We start from the raw sequence: 19,374 nt of genomic DNA, 5'->3' as shown, positions 1-19,374 counted from the left end.
GTATTAATTTTCAAAAAACCCCTGCCGAGACCCAGGACAGTGATAAAGAAGAAAAATATTCAAATGCTGTCACTTCATTTCATATTACGCTTTGAATGATGTGGACTTGCTTCTCTTTCATTGCATTTTATAGGTTTCTGCTCACCTGGAATTCTATTATCTACCTGTCTGAAGCCTTGTTGGGTACAAGTCATGAATAATTCACAATTTAGTGAATGAAATTCAATACTGAGAAGTAATGTTGGATAATACGAGCACATCTTGGTAATAAAAGGAGCATCACTCTGCAGGAGTTCGAGAAACATTTTTATTGGGGAAAACATCCTACTGAGCATTTTGCAGGCAGTTTGTAGTTGACACCGGTAAAGTGTAATATATTGGTTGCTAGTCTTTGTGGAATGTCCTTTGTGGTGGGATTTCATTACCCGGCTGTCCACAAAATGCAGTTTGTTCTGCTATAACCATTTTAATCCTGGCTTTATGGTTGTTATAGAATTTTTATTGCTTTTGTTTTCATTCTCCACTTTTCAACATACAGTTCAACTCATACCACAGTTTTAATGTATCAGTTATGGCCCACGAACTGAACTTTTTAAACATTTCAAGTCATTAAGAACTGAGTGGAATGTTTGGTGGAGGAAACAATGAGTCTATTAAAGATAATACTGATGTCAAGAATTAACAATTTATAATGACCAAGCCATATAACCTGTACATAATTATACTGATCATAATGTGTTCTTATAATGACATGTGCATATATTTCTGCAGCAAGTTGCTTTTAGTCTAGGTCTGATTGCCTACATACATGCAGCTGTTCATTCCATCTGTGACAAAATTATCATTTAAACATGCTATACATTAAGAAACAAAAATGGTAAACCTTTGTGACAGGACAAAACCTGGAGCATTATGCTAATTTAGGTATGGTCCTTGTGCATGTACAATAACCTGTGCTGTATTAGGGTTGGATGTTGGCTGATGACTCATTAAAACAACAATTCTACCAGCTACGGGGCAAACCATGAGTATCAATTATTTACTGCGGTTTCTGAATTATGATTTAAAATGCAATTTTTGTCTACCTGTAAACATAGTAATACTTAAAATTAACTGCATGATCACACTAACAGCTTTTGGTAAAGGTATTATATGCATTTCCATGAAATAATATAAAGCATGGTAATTAAAAGTGTCATTGTGCATATAATAATTTTTTTTTTTTTTTTTTACTAATCAAACTTAATGTTATTAAAAAGCAGGTGAGCATAATAGGTCAAATGCAAATGTCTCTAATAATACTAGAAATGACTATCGAACAGTGATCAAGACTATCTATTAGCCCTCTGTAAAATGACATATTTCTAGTATGGATAGCCACAAAAGATTTTTAAGTTATGATTGGGCAGGATTGAGATATGGAGATGGACAGTAAAACAAAAATAGAAAGAAAGAAAGAAATGTTTTATTTAACGACACTCTCAACACATTTTATTTACGATTATATAGTGTCAAACGTATGGTTAAGGACCACACAGATAATGAGAGAGGAAACCTGCTGTCGCCAGTTCATGGGCTACTCTTTTCGATTAGCAGCAAGGGATCTTTTATAAGCACCATCCCACAGACAGGGTAGTACATACCATGGCCTTTGATATACCAGTTGAATCTGCATGGTGGTGAAGAAATGAGATGGAATGAGGAAGGAAACGATCAGTGGGATAAAATGAAAATAAAATATTGAGACAAAAAGTACAGTATGTTATGAAAACCATGATCTGGTGACTTGTAAAGCTTCCATTCTTTTTTCTTTCCCCTTCTGCTGGGGAATGACACTTTTTAATATTTTGGCCACAACTACAATGAAAAATGTTATCAACTGCCTGCAGATAAATAGAAAGGTATTCCAGTGGTTTTCCTCCACTCAATCAATTTGTGTCACTAATAGTTAATCCATGCACATTGAGAAAGTCAGTCTGTTGTGAACCTGCAATCCTCCCAAGCAAATCTGTCTTCATTTGTTTGCCCATCACTCTATAAGGTGATATATCATACTTCAAATCTACAAGTCAGCCCTTGATGCTTTTACCCAGCTACCCCACACAGGAATGTACTTGTAAGTGAAATTGTGTCCAGGGTACATAAGTGTGCCTGTCATTTGTACATGGCAATAAAGGACATGGCTCTTTAATGCCACGTTATTAGTCTCGATGGCACATTAATCTTAAAGGTGGGAGTCTCAAAGTTACAAGTGTCATACCTCTCCAGTTCTACATGTTTGTGTAATAAATAACTACAAAATATCAAAACTGTAATGTGCTGACAGGCACTCAAATTAAACAGTGGTTTCCTTGAGAATCCTTGGTGAAAACATATATTGGGTCGTATACAAAGAAAATATTCATTGCATATCCATTAATTATCAGTCAGTTCTTTATCAATATGGAGAGGCAATTCAAGTTCACACTGCGATGTCCCATAGGGTACAGCCACTTTGAACTCTAAGGACTTGTAAAATGCCACAAAAATCCAGTGTTCAATGAATGTAAATTATAATATTTTTAAAAGTAGTACTTGATCCATCCCTAAAGAAATTCTGTATTTACCTCTGCATAGCACAATGATTTTATTTATGACAGGCATACATGTTAGTGTACTTTTGAATACTGTAGAAGCCCTTTTCACTCTTATCTCACGCTAACACATCCTGAATCTGCCCTGCATGCACAGCACAATGATCTTGTTATAACAGGTTTATTAATAACAACAACAACAACAGTATTTACAGGTTAGAATGGATCCTCCTCCTCCTTCTTCTTCTTCTTCTTCTTCTGCTGCATTCAGTTTCTTTATGCTCCTTGAATTCAAATCGTGAGTTTTACCACCTCCATGGACTACACAGTCAGCAGCAGGTCGTCTCTTTTGCGCCAAAGTTTTTCTCTGATTGTTCTGGGTTGTGAACTCAAAGTGGTAACAACACCTCAATGCCACTGTAACACTGAACCCCAAACACCAGAGCATATACTACAAAGAATGGATCCAAACTATAGCACACTCAGCATTATTGGTTGGGGGTACCTGTAGATGTTCACTGGCAAAAACTGGTCATGAAGGCAGTATTTCAACTATTGTATGTAACTTAATTCAGCATATATGTATCTTGTTGTACACAAAGACAGAGGTTAATGGAAACAACAAATGGTACAGTGGCCTTGCCCTTCCCCACTGAGTTGAGCACACAAGATCAATCCGGGTTGTAGTTGCTGGTACTGATATACGAACTCAGCACCTACTAGCTTTAAAACCAAGGGCTTAATTAACCACTGCATTGTTGTGAAGCTCTTCCCATCTAGTTAAGGATGTTTGCATGATGGGGAACACATGTTTTGTTGTGACTACTATGGATTCCAGAACAAATAAGCAATGAATAGCAACACCCAGACCATTGTACTCATGTCTGGCAGTGGGTTTGCTCATTGCTGAGACATATTGCATCAACAAAGCCATTTATCAACCACTTCATAGGACTGACAAACATATGCCTGTATAATGTGTGTGTATAATCTTTTTGATTGTAATTTCATTTTGTCAGCATATGCCTGGCATGCCTAGATAACAACCAGCAGATTCCTGGCATGATATAACACCTGGTAATGGACTACCTGTGAAGTATATAGACGTGTTACTGTGTGGAAGTGAAAACTAAATTCAGAAGTCTGCTAAACACATGTACATCAATGTGTATTTTTCTTGTATTATATCCATAAATAATATATTGAGTTACCCTGACTTAAAAAAACAGACAGTAATTGGAACATAGCCCAATAATAAATAAAGCCAATGCCTGATGTGTGGTGGGTCTTGGATCCACCAAAGTTGGTGGGCTTACTGGGCTATTTCATATTCCAGCCATGCAGTGCTCCTCAATTGGTGTATCAGAGGCCATGGTATGTACTATCCTGTCTGTAAGATGGTACATATAAAAGATACCTTACAGTCAATTGAAAAGCCTGTCCTGGACTGAGAAGCCGGTGAAAGTCGACACATGCGCCGATGACAGGTGTGTGCTACAACAGCTTGCTCTGAATGTGCATGTTAAAACCTATAATCTGACCTGACCTGACCTGACCTGACCTGACCTGACCTAACTAAAAAGAAGTCCAGCAAGTTTCCTCTCTAATTATCTCTGTAGTCCAAGGCCATATATATGTAGTTAAAAATGTGTCTGAGACATTAAATAAAATATTTCTTTCTTTCTTTCTTAAATAAATAGAGTACGCCCCCAGCTCACCTTCAGCTTAAATAGTAAATGATGTTCCTGTACAATGGCAATGCTGTTAAAAACAGGGTGGATGAAAATTAGGGAGAGGTGGATTAGTTTCTTTTTCAAATAACACTACATACATGCACAACAAATGAAAAATAATATTTAAAAAACTGTACTAGGTTTTTCACTTGTGCATAGAAATAAGTTGTGTTAAGACTGTAAGAATATATTTACCAGATATTTTCCATTTTTTTATGGTTCAGGTTCTGGTTAAAAAATTAACACTTGAACATACATGCCTTCACTGTGTACCTGTCATGTGAGATTGCAAATAATAATCAATCTCACTTGGGATAACTTTTTCCCCCATTTAACAAATATTTGATGCTTTAATTAGTTAAAATCTTCAAAAGTCATATGAATATTGTCTTACATTTATCTGCAAAGAATAACATTAATGTATTGATCAAGACTTTGTAAATATTAGTCCTAAAAATTTATGGTACCACAAAATCTGTTGGAAAATTGATTTGCAACATTTTTATCATTTTATTGTGTATTTACACTGTTATTACATGTACTGAACTGCCTTTGCAAAACAGTCAGAATTTCAATGTCTGAAAGATTAATACCTGAAATATAAGAAAAAAATATTTGTTTTTAAGAAAACCTCAGTGGGTTTCCTCTGATGACTACGAGTCAGAATTACCAAATGTTTGACATCCAATAGCCGATGATTAATTAATCAATGTGCTCCAGTGGTGTAATTAAACAAAACAAACTTCTTCTCAACACATATTGTTTGGTATGTTGTTAGATGTCAAACATAAGTAACAGTAATTGTGTTACTTTGTCCACTGTTAAGAGCAGAAACATACTGCCAATATACAAATGCAGCATACTCCCAATGGTTAATGTAGCACTTGTTATATATACACTTTCCCTTGAACATAACAGGACATACCATGCACATGCAGCCTTTGAAATGGAAACTTGCCCAATGGGTCCACTAAGGGAATCTATTATAGTATGACTCATTAAACCTCAGGTAATCACTCAACCCTGAGCTCCACATGAGGAACAGAACTACCAATTACTAAGGACATTGCAGTGAGGTCACCGAAACCAAACGAACACCTCAAAACTCTTTTCAGAATGTTAAACCACCATCAGGGTTATAATGAAGCTCTGAAAGGTCTCCACTACCCAAAAGAACAATTGGAAGTTATTTCTGGGGGTGGACTCTTTCAAACTGCATTCCTAAGGGTGTTGTGAATTTCCCAATCATTTGCCACTGCTTACTTAGACCACCACCAAGTGGTTCATTCCAGCCACCAAAGAACATTGCTACGTTATTGGCTGTTTGCACATGGATCATGGGATCTAAACTGCCGGATAACACTGGGTGTTGGTGTTTGATGCACAAACTATTCCCTGCTCACCGCGCGCTCGGGCCTTGATCTCTCGAATGACCTTCTCCTGCTATCACACTCTCAAAAGGTGGGAAAATACATAAAGGTACCTGCAAAAAGTAAACATCCCACGTGTGAGATGCACCAATCGAATGATATTTGCTTACACACACATATCACCAGACATTTGACGACACACAAAGGAGAGAGGCTTGATGATCACTTTTTTATGTTTTTCAGGTCAGCGCATAGATTACACTGAAGGTCCAAAAGATCTGGAAATTCAGCATGGGCAGGTAAGACAAACAGTCTTCAATTTGCAGTCAATATTGTCCTTTTGATCCCTTGACCATTCAACTGACCACAGAAATCTTATTTGCATAACCTCAAAATTTATTCAAAGAATGTACATTCACAATGTGTTAATGCAAATATAAAGTTTGCCGGATAAAACTTTGAAAAGATCATTCTGTATGGCAGTTTAAAAATATTACAGTCTTCATTTTATTGCTGTCACCATTATTAAATGCTTCAATTATGTAATTTGTCTATTTTCATCTGTAAGTGGAGAAAAGGAAATATTCATTTTCTTAAATTAAATTTTTATGATAATCTATTGGAATCTACTGTTTGAGAACAAGTATTTAACTGATAAAAAAATAAGGTGTGATATTTTATGATTATAAAAAGTAAAAGTAATTTCTCATACTAAAAACCAGGAGACTATAAAAAAACAAAAAAAACAAATCACTTGAAAACCATGTCACTTAAAAAAAAAAATTCAATTCATCAACTTTTGAACCAACCATATTGATTTAAGTAAGAACATATTCTCATCAATGAATTTGAGCACGTACTAGCAGTTGGAACAATTTAATTTATATTAATAAATTATTGATGTACATATATTTTTTTGTATTTTTTACGTTTACTAAAATCATAGATTCATCAAGCAAAAAGATTAAAACTTGAACTTAGCTACAAATGTAGATGTACAGATTTGTACTTTCAAGTATAAGAGTATAAACATTTTTTTTTTTTAAATTTACTAGAACAATAAACAGGAACAGGAAACCAATACTTTTTTTTTCACCTTGAGAGACAGCAAACAAAGTTCCTGAACAAACTTTGCACACTTTATGTGTGCAACAGACAACAAAGGAATGCTGTATTGCAACATGTGTGTATTTGCTCATAAGACTCGGCTTTACAGGTTCCATCTATGTGGATTTTATTGAGGGGAAAAGCCAACCAACCTTGGACTTAATACCTTGACTGGCAGGCCTTGCACCTGTGTATTTGCCCTAAAGAACTGTAACACCTAACGTGCGATATACAATTTACAATTTGTTCAGCCTGTCAGAACAAAATTAGTTAGTCCTTTGTGTTCAGTGCACAGAGTATTGAGTCACCTGGCCTAAGCTGGCAGTACTTCTTTAATCAAGTCCTTTTGGCAAGTTTGGATATTCTTATGTAATACAATACAGTCGAATCCACTTTAAAAAACAAGAAGTTTGTTTTATTTAACAACACCACTAGAGTACATTGATTTTTTATCTTATCATCGGCTATTGGATGTCAAACATATGGTCATTCTGACACTGGTTTTTTTAGAGGAAACCTGCTGTTGCCACATAGGCTACTCATTTTATGACAGGCAGCAAGGGATCTTTTATTTGCGCTTCCCACAGGCAGGATAGCACAAACCATGGCCTTTGTTAAACCAGTTATGGATCACTGGTTGGTGCAAGTGGTTTTACACCTACCCATTGAGTCTTGCGGAGCACTCACTCAGGGTTTGGAGTTGGTATTTGGATTAAAAATCCCATGCCTCGACTGGGATCTGAACCCATTACCTACCAGCCTGTAGACCGATGGCCTAACCACAACGCCACCGAGGCCGGTCGAATCCATTTTAATGCATATTGGTTTATAGCATAAATCAGTTTTTTGCATATTATTCGGCTGCACAGAACCATTTAGCATTAAATCAATACATAGTTTTAAGGCCAGATACAAAGTTTTGGAACACCCAGACATGAACAAAGTAAAGTTATGCACATTAAGACATTAAGAACAACAACTCAACATGAATAATTTCACCACTTCGCTACATAGGTGTACGGACTCCCATTTTCTAAAGGAGGGCAGGCTAATTTTTGTCAAAATTAAACCAACATGCTCAAATCTGGATAACAACATTTATTTATATTAGCATAATATAGCAAATGGCTATATACATGTAGGGTTGAAAATGAATCACTACACATTTTTATATGGATTACAACTAATATTGTAGGTAGAATGATGGAAATACCTGGTGAAAAGGTTTCAGGCAAGCTAATTTTAACAAAAGATCACGGCTTATACCCCACTGGGCACCACCCCAACCACACCAGCACACCCTTTGAGCACACCATTTGGTATGTGCACTATTATGACATGGGGCATGATGCGTGGTCATTTTGGGATTGATGCTCCTAGGTATGCCTATTGGGCTATCTCTTGTTCCAGCCAGTGCACCACGACTGGTATATCAAAGGCTGTGGTATGTGCTATCCTGTCTGTGGGAAAGTACATATAAAAAGATCCCTTGCTGCATTAGGAAAAATGTAGCGGGTTTCTTCCGTTAACTATGTGTCTTTCTTTCCATTATGAAATAGGCAATGCATGGCATGTATGATTAACTTATTTGAACACCAAATAAAAATACACTTTCTTCAAGATACTTAACCCACACATATAATTATAATCAAACAGGCAGTTTCCAGGGCATCACTTAATCTGAAATGTAAACAGTATACATGTTGCTTGATAAGAGCAAACTGAATTAGGAAAATAAACATGTCATGTTTCTGCTTGTACAAAAAGAAAAACTTCCCCGCTAATTGGATGAATGCATGATTCATGTAACTGTAAAATGTTTAAACAGTAAATGGAGGGTCTCTCTCCATCCTGGAAATCAATTCCTCTTCAAAGCAATTACTATAATGAAATGATAACAGCAGTCCAAAAGTGTTTGTCTGTATCATTACCCACAACACTTACTGGGTGTGAAAAACCAGCTTACTCATAACAAATGTGTTTGTTTAGACCCCAGGGGCTTTCATGTTGATATTTCCATCGGCATAGCCTCTGAGATTTCAATTTGCTGAAGAGTGGATGACATAACATCCATTTGTAACACTGACCACTGGTGTGTAACTAAACTATACAGCTTAAAGGCATAATGCCAGTGATATATAACCAACCAAATGGCCCAAATATTACCTTAAATTTTCATACCTGTTAATTTAATTTCTCCCCCAAAAGAATATATTTTTAAAATCATCTATCTCACTTACCCCTGCGCGTGCTGTAACCTCACCGTGGTGCAGGGGTGTAACATTCTCTTCGAGAATGGCCAATACAGCACAAATTGAAGTTTAGAATAAAAGTCAGTATCTGTCTGTGATATTTGTATTTGTATTTTTGCACAGTTCTTTACACTGTTTTTAGTTAAATCTTGAATTTTTCTATTGATGTTGATCATCACCTTATATGTTTCCATTATCATAGTTTGACACCCAATAGCTGATGTATTTTTCGTGCTGGGGTGTCGTTAAACATTCATTCATTCATTCTATCTCACTTAATATTTATGTTTTCGTACTTTTGTAAATTAGGGATCTTAGATTAATTAATGATCCCATACTCAGCGCTGAAGAGCTCAAAATAATAAATAAAATATGGCCTGCTGTTTTGGATTTTCTTAAATAGCAAGTCAAACGAAGTATGGCCTGCTGAGAAAAAAATATGGCCAGGCAGCACGGGTTGAGGAAGGGTTTTGGACAGTGTGTGAAAAAATACAATCTCTGAGATGTAGTTTAAAGCATTATGGAATTAGCAGAATCACAAGCTACATGTAAATAGCAGATTAAATAATATATTTCACTCTTTAAAAATGACCTGCGATATTTTGGGTGGTTTTATTTAGCAGGTGAATTTTTACTTCACCTGCTTTTCACTTTTCACAGGTCGCTATTTCGAGCCATGCACTAATGTGTATGTGTACGGGTGTGACTGTCTATTGCCTTACTTGATGTACAGAATGAGAGAGGACACCCACAGGTGTGACCATCTATTGCCTTACTTGATGTACAGAATGAGAGGACACCCACGGGTGTGACCATCTATTGCCTTACTTGATGTACAGAATGAGAGAGGATACCCACGGGTGTGACCGTCTGTTGCCTTACTTGATGTACAGAATGAGAGAGGACACCCATGGGTGTGACCGTCTGTTGCCTTACTTGATGTATAGAATGAGAGAGGACACCCACGGGTGTGACCGTCTGTTGCCTTACTTGATGTATAGAATGAGAGAGGACACCCACGGGTGTGACCGTCTGTTGCCTTACTTGATGTATAGAATGAGAGAGGACACCCATGGGTGTGACTGTCTGTTGTCTTACTTGATGTATAGAATGAGAGAGGGCACCCACGGGTGTGACTGTCTGTTGTCTTACTTGATGTATAGAATGAGAGAGGACACCCACGGGTGTGACTGTCTGTTGCCTTACTTAATGTATAGAATGAGAGAGGACACCCATGGGTGTGACTGTCTATTACCCGTTTCACTAGGGTGTAGCCACCACTGCACATCCTGCTCAATTGTCAGGGAAGAGATTGAAAAAAATATGTGTGAAATGTATTTTTAGTATCCCTAAGGCTTTGTTGTACTGTCAATGGGCGAAAAATGGTTACACAAATAAAGAAAATCCCCGCTAGGTTGAATCAAACAACAATTGTTTGGACATCTTTACGCTGTCAACACAGGTACAAAATGCAGCACTGCACTGACCCCATGTGGGAATTTTGTGAAGTCGGCAACTGCGGTTGGTCAATACGTTTCGCCCATGACCCGTGAATTGCAACACCCTGCGCCAAAGTTCTGGCACTTGATGGCCATGTTATGTCCACATCCATGTGCCAGGGTCAATAGACCAGAGATCCAGAGTGATTTTTCATTTTCGTTGATGCAGAATTGTGTTCCTGCATGTTATAAATCTTGCACTTTGTTTTATTCTAACAAGGTACATAAAATTATAAAACTGAAGCAACACTCTAATTTAATTTTAATTTTGTTTTTAAAGTAGCCACAGTTAGTAACCTTAAAGTATATTTTGTATTTACTTGTAAATAATGTGGCCCAAATTGAATTGGTGATATGGTTGCAGCAAATTTCTTCTCTCTTAGATTTAATTATTGTAGGGTTGAATTATACTTAGCAGCTGCTGAATAACCACTGTTGCAAGTTGTTAACAATACAATAAAAAATACATAAAAATGCATATCTTTAAAAGACAAAGCAAAAATATAAAAGGGAAATTCAAAGATTCTTACCTCTTGTGACAGAACTGAGCGATGTTTGCAACTGAATCAGGCAGATTAACACATGGTAGCTCCTTTGAATGACTGCTATCTTGAATCTCAACATGTGTGACTCTCTATAAAAAAAAAACTGCCAGAGTACAATAAAATTAATTTTTGATTTTTAAAAATATTTCATCCCTGTATCATGTCATAAATTTGTAAAGGCCAAAGGATTTTATTATCTTTTTAATAATAAAAACATTTTACAATATCATTTCTTCCTACAGTTATGTCTTAACAAAATTGGAATTACTACGTCAGAGCTCAAATTTAATAACGGCATGAACAGCAATTGATATAGCTGTGATATAAAATGTCATATGTCATGGTGACTTTACTAATGGCATATTACGCTGTTGGATAAAAAAAAAAAAAAAATCATTGCTGTCAAAGATTTAAAAAATCGGGTAGATTTTTAATTTTGTGTTTATTTATTACAAAAAGTACTGGTTTAAAATTGCTGTACCAGAGAAGCTCAGCATTTGCCTAACGTAAAATAAACAAGCATTCTGAGAGTAGTACTGCAACATGGCACAATTTGTTTTCGTATGTCCTAAATTAAAAGGCCATAACACTGCGAAAAATAGGTAAGTTGCCATGAAAGTTAAACTTGATCTATAACAGTACTTGTTAATGCTATATACAAAATTCCATCTCAATATCTTCGGGCATTACCAAAAAAAAGTCAGGAAAACATATTATCCTAAGCTCAATGGTGATAACTCTTTGAAAAATTAGTAAATTGCCATAAAAGTCAAACTGTAACAGAACATGATAAAGCTATATACACAATTTTAGCTCAAAATGTCTTGATTCATTTCAACTTATTTTTGTGTTTATATTCAATTAAGGTTCAAACACGCTGTCCTGGGCACACACCGTAGCTATCTGGGCTGTCTGTCCTGGACAGTGGGTTAGTTGTTAATTGTTAGTGGTTAGTGAGAAAGAAGAAGATGTAGTGGCCTTACAACTACCCACCAAGTCTTTAAAACTCGCTCTGGGTGGGAGCTGGTACCAGGCTGCGAACCCTGTACCTACCAGCCTTATGTCTGACGGCTTAACCACAATGCTACTGAGACAGGTAATATCTTGAGGCATTGATAAACTGTTGGACCGGTAAAAGACAAAACATTTCTGCAGGTAACTAATTCTTAAGTTTGATCCCTGCTAATTAGTGATTAACACTACACACAAACATGACAGGACTAACCTATAGGGTAGCGTGTACTACAGTCTTTGACATATATGAGCTATGGACCTGGTTGCAACATGACAAACCCCCCACAAAAAACATTGTTGGATCTACTAGGTGTGATTGCGATCAGGACTACAAATCATTGCATCTTGAGTCAAGCACTTTACAAATGAGATACATCTCACTTATAAAAACAAAGAGAAGAAACCAGCTAATACCACAAGAGATCTTTTTATTAATTTTCACGGACAAGACTGCACATTTTACAGCCTTAGCAAAAAGTCATAGATCACTGGCTGGAATGGGAAAAAACTCAATGGATCACCATTGAGCTAAACTGTTTATGTTTATTAAATAAATTTTCCAGTGAGGCCCCCCACTGGCCATCTGGTTCTTACGGGTGTAGCTGTTTATGAAAGGAGATCTTTGTACCCTATACACGCCAAACTCAGACAGTATTATAAAGAGAACAAGTGACAGTTCTTTAAAATGAAATAGTTTTAGTCCTGCTGTGCAGGTGTACAGTAAAGAGTATTGTCACCTTTAGAAAATTAGAGTTTGTCAAGCATTACAAATTGCACTTCGTGGGTAATCGAGTGAAATCAGCTAGCTTGAAGGTGAATATTATTTTCAGTTATTATATCCTCTCTGTTAACCTGTACAGCATGTCTGTGTCCAATCATATTATAAAGATTGTTAGCCGATAGTGGTCTCTGTTTTGTTCCCCTATGTTTTGCATGTCCAAACTACATTACAGGTAACTTTTTTTCCATACTCATTTCACAAACCTTAATGTATATTAAGATTAATTATTATAAATTATAAAAAAATTAAAGTGATAAACTAAGTAAGATTAATTTATTTGTCAATTCAATTTAAGCTTATGAACTCTGGTGTTTTGATGTATGTGTTCTTTGTGATTATAACTTGTGTGTTGTATTTGAGGGAGACAGAGACATTACAATATGAGAGAGAGAGAGAGAGAGAGAGAGAGAGAGAGAGAGAGAGAGAGAGAGAGAGAGAGAGAGAGAAAGGGGAGAGAGACAGGGAGAGTGAGAGTGCGCGAGAGAAAGGGAGGGAGGGAGAGAGAGGGAGGGAGGGAGGGAGAGAGGAGAGAGAGAGAGAGAGGGAGAGGGAGGTAGGGAGAGAGAGAGAGAGAGAGAGAGAGAGAGAGAGAGAGAGAGAGAGAGAGAGAGAGAGAGAGAGAGAGAGAGAGACAGACAGACAGAGAGACAGAGAGACAGAGAAAGGGAGAGAGAGAGTGCGCGAGAGAAAGGGAGTGAGAAAGGGAGCGAGGGAGGGAGGGAGAGAGAGAGAGAGAGAGAGAGAGAGAGAGAGAGAGAGAGAGAGAGAGAGAGAGAGAGAGAGAGAAAGGGGAGAGAGACAGGGAGGGAGAGAGAGAGTGCATGAGAGAAAGGGAGGGGAGAGAGACAGGGAGGAAGAGAGAAAGAGAGAGAGGGAGAGGGAGGGAGAGAGACAGAGGGATAGAGAGAGGGGCGAGAGAGACAGAGACAGAGACAGAAACAGGGAGAAAAAGAGACAATTAGAGACAAGAGTTAAATAAAGAAACAGAGGGAGGGAGAGAAATACAGTGGGGGGGGGGCAGAGACAGAGGAAGAGACAGACAAAGAAACAGAGAAAAAGATAACAGAGGGGAGGGGTATGAGTCTATGACAAATAACCGACGAGTCAGTGTGAGTTTTGCTCTGTAGGCCTAATCTATTCCTGTTTGGGGGAGGGTTGTTTTTGTTGTTACTTAATTAAAACATCGTAAGTGATGTCATAATCATATATCCATATGGCTTTGACCTCAATGAGTTTTACAAACAAAAATTCACACATACATTCTTCTCAAAATACGGACAGTCACACTCATCGTCCTAATATTCCGAATGGACGAATGATTTTTGTCAATGAAAAAAACAACGATGTACTTCCGGGTCAATAAGAGCAGACGACCGGAAGTGTGGGTATGTAAACATGATTCGATGTAAAACTTTTACTAAAAGTGATGAAATAAACGTTTTTTTTGTTTTTTTTTAAATGACATATTTAATAGTTTAGTTTATTTATAATAGGATGTTTTACACAAAGTTATTTTAATGATTTTTATTGTTTAATCATATGGCACTGTAAAACGTTTTTAAAAACAACAACAAAAAACAAATTTGGGTTTTCAATCTAGTTTAGAGATATATATATTTTTTTTTTTCACTAAATTTTAGTCATGGAGTTATTTGGAAGATACACAATCTGATTAAAATTAGCTCTACTGGTCTAATAATTAACTAGTCTAATTTTAATTAGACTGAAAGATACGGTAGGCCTACCTATCTTTTCTGCGTATCGTTCTTGAACGATTTGATTGGTTTTCGACGTTGTCATTCGATTTAATGTGAAGAGTATCCACAGCCCGCTGCCTAGCCCGAGTACTCTGACTGTAAGAGAGCTAGACGGACATTTGGACATAAGAGCGTGTTTATGTCCAAATGTCCGTCTAGCTCTCTTACAGTCAGAGTACTCGGGCTACCCGCTGCCCTGACAATTAACTTCGGCAATCGGCAGTGCCTTAGATACTGCCGGAGTGTTTTGGGTTCACTTTCTTTTCTTCTTTTTTTTGAAAACTCGTAGTTTCGATTATATTTTGTTCTTTTTTTATGGTTGAAAATAAATTATACTCACAAGGGATACCAGTACATTTATATTTCCATGACATTGGAAATGCCACACATCGAGAAAGAAAGAAAGAAAAAAAACCCAAACCCCCAAAAACAACAACAACAACAACAAACAACACCGTTTTTTATTGCCAATAAAGAAACGGTGCAGGCCTTAATAATGGGGCAGGTGGGGATGAAAGGGTTGTATTTATTTTATAATCTGACCTATTCACATTCATATCTCCGAATGAAATAATTTGATTCCAAAATGTGCATCAGAAATAGTAGTATTATTAACACCATATCAGAATTTGAACATGTAGCATTTTGGGCATTAGAATTGTGTGTCACTCCACTAAATCTCACATGCAGTCACATCAAAATAAAAAGAATTAATACGGTACCTGATTCAAAAGTTTCTTTACCTGTCATTTATTATTTTCAAAATTAATGCTTTCTGGTAATTTACTGGTATTCATAATATTGATAAGTACTGTACGTGTAATAGGCCTATGTGATATTCAGACAAATACTTTTCAAGATGCCACATGCCACTAAGATGAAAAGTTTCAATTCACAAAATTTTTTAGAAAATATGCTCCCCATCCCAAAAATAATTTAGTCATAATCTATATTTCAAATATTTCCTAATAGAATATTTATTCATAAACTTTAATTTTATTGGTAAATATTTCATTTTATTTATTTATTTCAGTTAAATGGTGCCTTGCCTAAAGTACATGTGACAGCAGTAGACGGTGGATGTGAAGACACGTCATGTGCTTGACAGATTCCATGGCTTAAAACACTCAGTGGTATGTTCAGTATACCCATCAGCCATGCTCTCCTGCATAAAGAAAAAAACTGCAGCAGATCCAGGTGTTGGAGAAAATGTTTGCCGTGGAGAGTTTGTGTCTCATCTAGTGAGGAAACTCTAGCTGAGAGTGCCAGCACACATTACATCAAACAGAGGCGGGTAAACACAATTTAGAAAGGGTGACTTCTCAGTAGAGCACACAAACAACAGGCATCATCTGTGTTCCTCTTTGGCCAGCAAACATGTTCTGTTTGCCTGTTCTCGGTCCTCTGTTGTCTATCACTGATCAATCCTTAATTTTAGGAAGGAAACAGAACTGACCACTTCTGGTGTTAAACCAATAGTAGTTTGGGAAGCCTGTGTCCAGAAAGCAATGTCTTTCCTCTATTAGGTGTTTTATTTTTATTTATAACTTTTTTTCCCTTAAATTACTGACAGACTAATTAACTGACAATTTATCGGTTGGCAAGTGTTTTCCCCTCTTTGTTTTATTGGTATCTGGACCAGACATGCAAGGAGGCATCTGTCAACGAATATGTTATTTCTGGGAGGTGATTACTGCCGTTTGAACAGAGCAAGCTCTTTAGGCCAGTATAAGCAAAACTGTTCGAAACTGGCTTGAGGATATCTTACGGGAATGCATTGGTGTTGATACTTGAGGATTTGTTTTGTGAGAGAAAAAAATAACCATTGGCACAGAAGATTGGAGAACACGCTGCAAGAAAAATACCCAAGTGATTCAAAGAGTTTTGTTAAGGAAGCTTAAAATACAAAATAGAATAGCACCATGAAATAATACACAGATTTGAAAAGCAAACTAAAAAAAGAAAGAAAAGTGCTTGAGGAAATTTTACATCAGATTTTTAGAGGGAAAAAAGTCAGGAGTTAAGGATTAATAGCATCTACTTACTTGCAGGAACTAAAGTAATGTTATAAATTTAAAATAAATTACAGGGTAAATGTATATGTATTTTTTTTTAAATCTAAAAATAATTTTTCTTAAATGTCGATAAACAGTGATTACATGGTAGACAGGAAACCCAACACTGTTGGTCACTGGACTGTATAATGAGGAGACTACATTAATGCTACTGGTCACTGGCCAAACAAGAAAATTGTTTGCTGTGCTTCTTTTAACTGCTCCAGATTATTCTCCCATTACCTCGAGAGTAAAATGATCTTCTTTTGTGCCAAGCCAAATGAATCTGTGCACCTGCTGTCAATAAAAACAGGGTGTCCAGTCTTTGTCATCTTTCACCACTGGTAAGTCCGGTGTTTGGTGAGTGGACAACAGTGGTCAGCTGGTGCACCACCTAGTGTGATCAGACTATTGTGCTACCTAAAGTGCTAGAGGACTAATAACAATGTTTACATTTCCAGCTTGACAGTGCTTTCATATTTTAATTTCTCACCCTGTAACAACAATCTCTGTGGAAAGGCTTGTGTTTTATTTGGCTTTCCTTATCCAATGTGTTTCCCAGATAATCAATGCTTCAAAATTTTAACCACATGGTTGCAAGATGTGTGTATAATGGTTCAAATAGCTGAAAGAGGATCAATGTTCCTGCATTCTAAAGACTGCTGAAGGAAGTTAATTCTGAATTTATTTATTTATATCATATTTATTAATATTTGTGTCAATAAGGCATAGGTTGAATTCAGTTTGTACATGAATGTGAATCATGTTTAAGTGTCTGAGAATGAAAAGTTGGGGAATACGAAGTGTTAAGGCGCTGTTTTTGACTGCATTTTCTTTCACATTTTGCTTCATACTGTTGCTCAATGTGATGGTGCATCGACTTACTGTTACAAGTGAAAGCAGTGACAGTGAAATAAAAGAATATTCTGTGAATCAGAAGAAACTACGTCAGCTAATGGGACCAGAAATAACAAAATCTGATGACAATTACATTGAATCAAACAGACTCGTATGGCCTGATCGGAAACCTAAAGCAACCAATGAAAAAATATTAAATGATGCTGATTACCAAAAAGCTTTTGCATACCAAAAGAAGTCAGTGCTTGAAAATGAAAAAACTGCCGAAGTTCGGCCTAAACATTTTAATGCTGTCAAAAGGTTGCAGTCATTAACGGTCAAAGATGAGGAAGTTATTTCTGACAAAAATAGTGACATAAAAAATACTGACAAATTGGCTGTATCTAAAAACATTGAGAAAGAAGAGAATTATGTGTATGAGGAAGATATAAATAAAGTTGTGATAAAAGATGATGACGATGATGATGACGATGGTGATGGTGAATATACCTATGACTCTGATAAAGATGACAGTAAAAACATTCATGATAATCTCAAATCAAAACAATTAAAACCTGTCTCAAATAATTACACCTCTGAAAAATGTTTAAAAAAGAAAAACAGTAGCAGGACGCCACCAACTGAAGGTGACTCTGTGCTTGCTCCTCCTGTTAAGTCTAGTCCAAGGAAAAAACTGTTAAAAGATCTAGTGAAAAATGGGATCTACTGGTCAATGGAAGCAGAAGGATTTGTTCCTAAAGGTAATTATATTTTTCTTTTTGTCAGTGTTAAGTGTTTTATTTTCCACTTACATGTAGTTTGTGCCCATAAAAATCTAATCATTACTAGTTATCTAGGTAATAATTCTCTAATGTTTTTTTCACACTTGAACTTACACATATAATTCTCTTATCCCTGCATTTGCAAGATAGAACTACCTCGTGTGAGAAAGTAATGCTTAACAACGAGATGAGCTAACTATATATTTATAAGGTTTGTCAACTCATCATTTGACTTGGAACTGGATAAAATGAATACAGTATCTTTTGTCCTGAAAAAAATATAATTTTTATCCCACAATCCAACAAGAAGAGTCACAGGGAAGGACAAATTTATTTTTGTTTTGATTCTGTTCACATTTGGTACAAACAATCTAGAAAGCAAGTCTGTTGCAGTATGCAAGTCACCAGACAACAGTTTCAGATTGTCATCATTGTCTGTCCATGTCAAATAATGATTTATTTACTACCGGTAACTGGATGAGAGAAAACTAATCCATAATATATAGTCATGTGGGATAAAAAATAAGTGGTGAAAATGTTGACAGGGACTCGGCAAGCCTTGTCCCAGGTTGAAATTTCCACAAGTTTTGATATGCTTTTTCTGTCCCACATGACTACATGTGATGGATTCTTATATTCTTACACATTTTTCGGAGAAAACAGTGACTTATTTTTGGTATCAAATGGCGATTTCAACACGTATAATATCGATTAATAGACATCTGATTAGCTGCTGCATGGTAATGACCCAAATGCCAAAGCTATAAACATCCAATGAAATAAGCATGACCAAAATTGATGGCTCAGTAACATATACGTTAACCTGAAACTTATTGCTCTATGATGCTCGAGTTTACTGTAACTGAAAATATAGTCAATAAGTTTTATTTGGAATTTTAAATGTTTTTTTGTTTAAATCTGTTTTTTGAGTATATATACGAAATAGAATAAGTTCACTCATGTCCATTAAATACCATTTATCTTACAACTGGAACATTTAAAAAGAAATAACATTTAATAAAAAAAAATTACATTTAAATAAAAAAGTATCCAACCACCTGATTTTACTC

General features: G+C 36.2%; 2 protein-coding genes across 3 annotated transcripts in view; one reads left to right on the top strand and one right to left on the bottom strand.

Annotated features, from left to right (window-relative positions):
- LOC121380660 overlaps positions 1–14,719 on the bottom strand; it is a 520,238-nt gene extending 505,519 nt beyond the window's left edge. Inside the window, exons 1-2 of one of the 2 annotated variants that reach the window (XM_041509591.1) lie at positions 14,620–14,719; positions 11,065–11,168 (exon numbers count right to left, since the gene is read on the bottom strand). The gene's annotated coding sequence lies outside the window, so the exon portion shown is untranslated. Of the gene's footprint in view, positions 1–11,064; positions 11,169–14,133; positions 14,230–14,619 lie in introns of those variants that run through there. The other variant, XM_041509592.1, reaches the window with a different exon arrangement.
- The window catches only part of LOC121380659 (four-jointed box protein 1-like), a 52,308-nt gene that overhangs the window by 14,858 nt on the left and 18,076 nt on the right, over positions 1–19,374 (top strand). Inside the window, exons 2-3 of the mRNA XM_041509590.1 lie at positions 5,920–5,975; positions 15,665–18,283. Coding sequence (XP_041365524.1) covers positions 17,449–18,283 — 835 coding nt within the window. The 5' untranslated portion in view covers positions 5,920–5,975; positions 15,665–17,448. The remainder of the gene's footprint in view (positions 1–5,919; positions 5,976–15,664; positions 18,284–19,374) is intronic.

The sequence above is a fragment of the Gigantopelta aegis genome, chromosome 9, assembly GCF_016097555.1.
Source record: "Gigantopelta aegis isolate Gae_Host chromosome 9, Gae_host_genome, whole genome shotgun sequence".
Classification (NCBI taxonomy): Eukaryota; Metazoa; Mollusca; class Gastropoda; order Neomphalida; family Peltospiridae; genus Gigantopelta; species Gigantopelta aegis.
The sequence above is the reverse complement of the archived record's forward strand: the minus strand, read 5'-3'. Positions and strand labels throughout refer to the sequence as shown.